This window comes from Chondrus crispus, genomic scaffold, assembly GCF_000350225.1.
Source record: "Chondrus crispus Stackhouse genomic scaffold, scaffold_116, whole genome shotgun sequence".
NCBI classification, from domain to species: domain Eukaryota; phylum Rhodophyta; class Florideophyceae; order Gigartinales; family Gigartinaceae; genus Chondrus; species Chondrus crispus.
Window position 1 is genome coordinate 48761 of NW_005178980.1, and position 7632 is coordinate 56392.

At 50.8% G+C, this 7632-nt stretch overlaps 2 protein-coding genes across 2 annotated transcripts; one reads left to right on the plus strand and one right to left on the minus strand.

Annotated features, from left to right (window-relative positions):
* Window positions 1-4559: 4559 nt before the first annotated feature.
* Window positions 4560-5093, plus strand: CHC_T00001847001 (hypothetical protein). Its single transcript, XM_005712763.1, has one exon. The coding sequence runs from the start codon at window positions 4560-4562 to the stop codon at window positions 5091-5093; it is 534 nt and encodes a 177-aa protein (XP_005712820.1).
* An 11-nt stretch (window positions 5094-5104) lies between these two features.
* Window positions 5105-5905, minus strand: CHC_T00001848001 (hypothetical protein). The gene has a single exon (XM_005712764.1). It carries the CDS (start codon window positions 5903-5905, stop codon window positions 5105-5107), a length of 801 nt encoding a protein of 266 aa, XP_005712821.1.
* Between the last annotated feature and the right edge of the window lie 1727 nt (window positions 5906-7632).

Consider the following 7632-nt stretch of genomic DNA (forward strand, 5'->3'; position numbering starts at 1 on the left):
GCGTCGTGCGGTTGCAGTACGAGGGGCGGCGGCGGCTTTTTTATACCGCTCACCGGATCGGAGAGCGGTCGCTTTTTTACGCGCTCGGGCCGAGCGGTGTCAGGGCCGAGCGGTGTCAGAACGGAATGAAACGAGAGGGCGCCGGAGGGCGCATAGGAGGGGGGCGCGGGCGGGGGGCGTGAGAGGGCGCGCGGGAGGGGGGCGCGGGAGGGGGGCGCGGGAGGGGGGCGCGGGCGGGGGGCGTGAGAGGGCGCGTGGGAGGGCGCATGGGCTGTTACGTGGGTTGATAATATCAACCTGTCTGGGGGCACCCCACATATCAAGTTGATATGTGGGGTGCCCCCAGACACGTGCCATTGTTGCGCTGAACATGTGAAAAGTAGGTGTTTGGTGTACCATTGGTAGTGCACGCATATGGCGACGGTGGTGGGGCACACGAGGGGATGGCGGGGCGCGGGAATGTGGGGCCGAATGGACATGGAGCGGAGCAACTCTCGACATGCAGCGGCGAGATCGGGCGCGCCCCGGAAGAGCGGGAACGCTGAAGACTTGAGATCCGTTTCACTTTCATCGGGTGTTCCGAAAAGCAGGAGCCGCCAGGTACTACGGTGTACCGTACGGCACGTGGACGTATTTGGCACAGGGCTGCCGCCCTGACAACTCGTCCCTGACAACTCTAGTTGACAATGCCAACTGTCGTGTACCGTAACGACAGGCCCCGCGGCAGACATCGCGGAGAGATGAGAGCACCGTGCACGTGCACGGTACACTCGACGGCGTTAGTTTTTTTTGGTGCAGTCAGTAGTCGTGCTGTCGCGCATTGTCTCCATTATCGTCCATGCTGTCTTAAAGGAGGCCCTCAGAAATATGGTCGCAAAATGCAAGACCGTATGGCGCACGGGGCAAGGCTGTGTCCAAAAACGCGCAACCAAGCACGACGGTGAGAAACGCGGCAGTGCGAGAGTTGGCCTTCATGCGGGGCAAGCATAGCCCTTCATGCGGGGCAAATGCATAATTTAGCCCTTCGACCTCTGGCTGCATCGCGACTCGGACACTGTCAACAGTCGGCGGTCGGCGGCGACGGGCACATGGAACGATCTCTCGACCTTTGTACTCTACAGTACGTACAGTATTGCTCTCTGCATCTTTACCGCAATCCTAATTTTCTCGACCACCCTCGCAAGCACATGCGAAAACCGCTCCGGCCCTCAGCCGTGTTCCTCGGTACTTTCCTCGCTGCTTGCCTTGGCGCGAGGGGCGGGCGTGCATTCGGACGGCCGGCCCCTATGCACGCGAATATCCACGCGACTATGCACGTATCCCCTCGCCGCCGAACGCTGTGCTGTTCCTGTACGAGTAGTATGTGGCCGGCGTGGCGAAGGCACTTTTTTTTTTTTTTTTTTCTAGACAAGGTTTTGCTCTCAAAAGGACATTGAATAAAGAAATAAAAGGCAACCAGGGCGCCATCACTACAAGTAATGCACTTGCTTGTCGATTCTGGCGAAAACCAACTCGTTGACGCGCATAAAGGTGTTTTTTCAAAGAAAATATTGGCTTACTGTACGCATTTTTCTATAGGCTAATTTACATGAATAATAATGTCCTTTCCCGTCCTCATTCTTATAAAGAGAGACTGCTGTATGTGTGATTCACATGAATGCCGGTTGTTCTTGAGAGCTTGAGATCAATTAGCACTATAATCGAATCGTGAGACCGATTCTCACAACACGCTAGTCTCTCTTTAAAAGAATGACCCGCAAAAGAACGTTCTTTTTAGTAGAATACATACACTGTTTCCCGTCCTGGGAATGGCCAAAACAACCCTATTTTCATGACATTTATTCATATGCGACATAAGAATATATGTCGAATGTCGCTTTTATCCCATGGAGTACAGTATGTAGAAGGGAACGTATTTTGGTCCTCTAAAACGGCCAAACAGATGTCCGAGATCTGCTTGGTACAGTATAATGGTCAGACGGATGTTCCGAATTTGGCTGTACTACGCTACCTTCGGTGCACCAAGAGAGATCTCTCAGCTGCCAAAGTGCAAACGCAGAAGCAAACGAGAATTGATTCCTTCTTTTCAGGGGCCAGTAACCTTGCTGCACAAGCATCATAACTGCCGCCATACGAATATTCTCTTTACATGAATAATAATGTCCTTTCCCGTCCTCATTCTTATAAAGAGAGATTACTGTAGTGTCCATCCGACCAAGCGTTATCATAGCGAATTTTATTTCTTTTCAACTTTGATGTCCACGGTTTCTATTTTTCTTTGGTAGGTTTTACTCTTTTCAAAAAAAATTGCAAGTTGGAACCGAAGTCAAAGCACGCTACGGAATATTTCTATGCCACAGTACTGGTGTAAAGAGAATACTCCTATGGCGGCAGTTATGAGGCTTGTCCAGCAAGGTTACTGGCCCCTGAAAAGAAGGAATCAATTCTCGTCTGCTTCTGCGTTTGCACTTTGCCAGCTGAGAGATCTCTATTGATGCACCGAAGGTAGTGCAGTACAGCCAAATTCGGAACATCTGTCTGAACATTATACCAAGCAGATCTCGGACATCTGTTTGGCCGTTTTAGAGGACCAAAATACGTTCCCTTCTACATACTGTACTCCATGGGATAAAGCGACATTCGACATTCTACATTCTTATGTCGCATATGAATAAATGTCATGAAAATAGGGTTGTTTTGGCCATTCCCAGGACGGGAAACAGTGTATGTATTCTACTAAAAAGAATATTCTTTTGCGTGTCATTCTTCTAAGGAGAGACTTTTGTATGTCGTTGCCCTCAATTATCTAGAGGAATGCAGGCGACACAAGCATACGCCAGGGGACGCTTACCCTTGTGGCAGACAGATGTGCAGACGGTAGCGGCAAAAACACCGTTAAGCGGAGGAAAGCGAGCAATGCAACCCGCGGCAATGAATGCTTATCGCAATTCATGTACCGGGATGATGAAATGGGGTAAACGAAGAGACAGCAGCGTAGTACTTAATGCGGCATAGACCATGAGAAGAAAAGATAGGAGGCACCGTGCCCAGCGTTCATGCTGATCATCGTATTCACCTCCGCCCATTTGTCCACCGTCAGGAGCCTGATCAGGCTCTCTCTCTTTTGCCACAATCCGTAGCACCCCACTGTCACGATCCCTGATCTTACCATGGCAAATGATTTTACATGTCTACAGTACTACCACTCTTTCAAGGGCAGTCTCCGTGTTCGAGTGTCGGTCGCAAATGGTGTAAACGAGCGCACCAAGCTGTGGAATTGAAACTTTCGGAATGGTCTAAACTTCCTGTATGTTTGAAAAACTCCCTTTAAAAATCATTACCCAAGGGTAAACCATACTGTAGATGGATAAGAGTTTGACTGTCAACAACGGCACGGCACGGGGCTATACAGTGCGTGGCAGAGTCTATACGTACCCAAGGGTACTGCATAATGTTGCAGTGGCCATGCTGCATGTACCTTCGAAGGTAGCACCAACGCGCATGCGACGCTGACATGTTTTCGTGCAACTGCGTGTCCAGTAAAAACATTCCGATTCTGCGGCGGAGGACAGGCTGTCCCACATCTGGCGGATGTAATTGAAGCAGAGGACAAGCTGTCCCAAATCTGCTTGTCACCAATCTGGCGCACCCAAATCTGGCGCATTCATTGGGTGCATCCAGAAAATAACACTGTATCACTCGACTACTTTTTTGACCAATCAGCGACCGATAAAGTGGTCGCCGGCTGACTACTTTTGACCATCTGATCAAGCCCTCTCGACCCCTCTCCACTCCACCACTCCCGCACCACTTCCCATTCCATCCTTGCGCACTGGAGTTCCACATTCCAAGACCCCTCTCTCGAGCTGTCGGTGATGCCCGCTTCGCCAATGCCCTTTCAGAACAGCCTCAAGCACACTCTGGCAGCTCTAGCAGTATCGCTAGCAGCTCTGACGACATGTCTTGTCGCCCGGAGGAGGACAACAATGCGCCGCAAGCGCCGTCATCGCAACAAGAACCCAAAGTACCTCCGCCCAGCCATTATTCGCCCTCGCACACAGCGGTCCACTCCTTGGCGCGTGCTTCTCTCGTTCGGGAAAGACTCCGACTTCCTTGTATCCGTAAATATCACGAAGCCCTTACTGCTAAACAGTATACTTCCATTTTGTATACAGGAACAATTGAAATGTAACTTCGGTAGCCCTTATCGAAGGGGACCGAAAACAAGAGGACGCAGTACGCAATTGGAAAGTATTGATTTGTTGGGGTTGGCTCTTTGGTACATAAAAACAAGAGGGACCCTATACAGCTTGTGTCCGCTGTTTGGTTTAGTACCAAGTTCTATTGAAGTCTGGATGGATTATGCCCTTGAGGTTCTGTATCATGTCGTCAAGCGGACGAATCGAACAGATTTCGAAATAAAATGGCCTTCGCCGGCCGAGATGGAAAGCTCAGCGCAGCTACTTCGAGAAAATCGTCAGTACGGGCCGTTGTTGAGTGGTGTCTTCGCGGTTACAGACGGAGGTCGTATGCCTTGTGCAGATTACACTGATGCTAATATGCAAAATGCCTACTTTAAAGGGTTCACCCAAGGGGTGGAAGTCACCAACTTATTCGTTTGGAACTTCTATGGCGAGCTGATTCATGCGGCTATAAATTTCCCGGGGAGCTGGCACGACACTAAACTTGCCAGTGCATCTGGTCTTTACTTTCCAAAGTTATCGGACGAATACACGCCGCCTGGATACGCTGTACTTGGGGATAGCGCATTCGTTAATAATTTGAAAGCGACAAACGGAAAGGTCGTTAGAGGACGGAAGTCTAACGAAACGAACGACATTCCGTGTTCGCTCGCCCTTGCTGCGGTGGATACAATTTTACAGCGCGCAATGCCCAGTGAAAGACAGTCGGCGGAATGGGGAGTGAGGGCAATAAAAGGCCCTTTTGCCAGATTGAAGGTGCCTCTTCCTGCAGATTCTAAGAAACGATATCGTTTGCTGAGAATATGTTGTCACATGTTTAACTTTCGCACTCGCCATGTCGGCCGAAACCAAATTCGTTCTACGCACTGTAACCGGCGACCAGCACAATAAAAGCGGATCGTTCATTTGTTTGACTGGCTACGAATGATAGACATCATCTCCGACAGAAGCGCGTTTGTTGGACGCATTGACTCTTGAACCTCGTGACGCACAATGGAGACCACGCTACTCTGAGTCAAGTTAGTCGATTCGCTGGACTCGAATGCCTTCGATATAGTCTGAACACAGGCAGATATTTCTGCAACGTGCTCCAGGTATCGTTCCTCAATCTGTTGAGCCTTTGCCACACCGGTGGCTCCTGTGTCTCTCTTTCGAGCCCTCTCCCCGACTACTTTGCCACTATCACCACCCGTGCCCGCTTTATCGCTCTCGCCTGCATTGGCCTCTTGATTGCCGTCACTGCTGTCTCCGCTAACGCTTGTGGCCGCACATTTGTTGAGAATATCACGTGCAATGTGTTTGGCTCGGCGAACGTGAGGCGGACAGGACGGGTCCCCGGTTTTCTTCTTTGTGTTGGCAAGCTTATCAAATTTATGCTTGAGAGAGTCACCATCACGAACTGGGCGCTCGTTAGCTTTTGCCCATCTTGAAAACTTTTGGGCAACCCAAGCCCAGTGATTGGCGCCGAGAGACTCTGCCTCTGAAGTAAAATCAAGAAGGGCGTCGATATCTTCTTTGTTGTAGTTTGGCACACCGGCCCGAGACTTTTTAGCCTTCTTGTTGCTTCCTTCGCCAGTACTGAGCTCCTCCTGGTCAGGTGTCGAGCGTTTTTTGGGGATGCGTGGGGAGTTTGGCGTGGATGGTGGCTGAGGGAAAGGGGTAGCTTGAGAGGGAGGGTCGGATGCGTCCAAAAGGGATGCCATGTTGAGATGACAGTGTCAGAATGCGGGCGCCAGGTTTGAGGAGGAAGGTGTGGCTCGCTTTGGGATTAGGGGATGGGGAGGTTGTCGGCGAGTGGGGGTGCGAGTGGGTGTACAGTTCGGTGGGTGTACAGTTCGCAACATGTTCCAACTGGGGTGGAACCGCCACGGAAGGGCAGTGATGGAGTGCAAGAGTGGTGGGGACAATCAATTTTTGAAACTATCATACAATGGTAAAGTGTTAGAGTGCTATTTTCTGGATGCACCCATTGCACTGTAAAATTACATCGTCGCAGTTGCTCATCAATTGCACCGTTGCAACTGATAAACCTCAGAGCATCCCCACCGGCACTTGATCAAATCAGCAAATTACTTTATTTGCTTTTTTTCCTCCGAAATGCAACCCTACTCGTCCAAAAACAGAGGAAAAAATATAGCACCCTCCGAAAAACGGAGGCAAATATCCGGAATTTGCCTCAGGTGCTATCCTACAAATAGTTTATGACTTTCCAAGTGCAAGTAAACCATTGGGCAACTTTTGGCGCGAAACCAGGAAATGTACAGTGAAAGTAAACACTGTTCGCGCTAATCCGGACAAATACATATCCCCGTTGGTCTCTATGCTCTCTACAACTGGTAAAATCATCACCAATTGGTGAGCAAACAGTCTCGATACTTTGAAAGTCCAACCGGTACTCCATGAATTCCACACCTGTTCCTGGAAATGGCGTTCCAATCGTGGCCCATGCTTTCGCTTCGACTTCCCCTTGTACGTCAAAGAAAACGCGGTCGGTTCTGCCATCCGAATGTATTCATCCACCGAGTCGGCTGTGATGCCATAGGCAAGTAAACGCAGCGCTGCTGTGGCTTTCTGGTGGCAAGTAAATCCCTTTCCTTTCGTACAGTCCTCGCGCTGTACAAAATAAATATCACTTGTCGGTATTGCCGCGATAATTCTGCCGAACACAGACCGCGATATGCGGAATCTACGCTGAAAATGGTGAGCAGTGTAGGTTGGAGTTGGTGCAAAGTAATCATTGTGCAAACGCAGAGCAGCTGATTCTCTGCCTCTTTCAATATTTCCAGAACGACCAGCACGGGAGCCTCTGCGGATGACTTTGTCGTCACTGTCGTCGTCACTACTCGAGAAAAGCTGCATTGGGTCGTCAAGGAAGGAGGCATGAAACTCGTCTTGCAGCACATAATCCATAATGCCTTGATTGTCGCTCCCGGCGCGATGGTCAAACTCCTTAAACTTAATAACTGCGGCTTGACGGGTGTAGAAGACAGTGGTAGAGGAAAAACAGCAAATAGGAAAAACGTCAACTGGCCAGGGAGAGACTTACACGTATGAAAATAGTTTTGCCTGTTTGCCTATTTGCCTTGGCGCCGGTGGGGATGCTCTTAATAAAACCTCACCCGCAACAGCTCAGCAAACGTCATCATAAGCAACGCCCCACTCCTCCTTCAGCCACAGACACTCCCCCCTCCACATCGCATCCAGCGCCTTCCTCGTCCCGTGCAACATCTCCACGCCGGAGTTGTACAGCGCCTCCTCGTCCTCGCCGTCCCACTCGTCGGCCCACACAAACCGCCCGCCCTTCCTCGAGTTACTAACGAGCCCCTCCGCCTCCTCGCCCCACTCCCCCAGCCCGAGCGCGGCCCCGACCGCCTCGAGCGTCTCCGCCGCCCTCCCGCCGACGTCCTCCGCGCGCACCACCACCACCCGC

Coding starts and splice junctions, on each gene's coding strand:
- CHC_T00001847001 (XM_005712763.1), top strand. CDS start 4,560: ATGCAAAATGCCTACTTTAAAGGGTTCACCCAAGGGGTGGAAGTCACC.
- CHC_T00001848001 (XM_005712764.1), bottom strand. CDS start 5,905: ATGGCATCCCTTTTGGACGCATCCGACCCTCCCTCTCAAGCTACCCCT.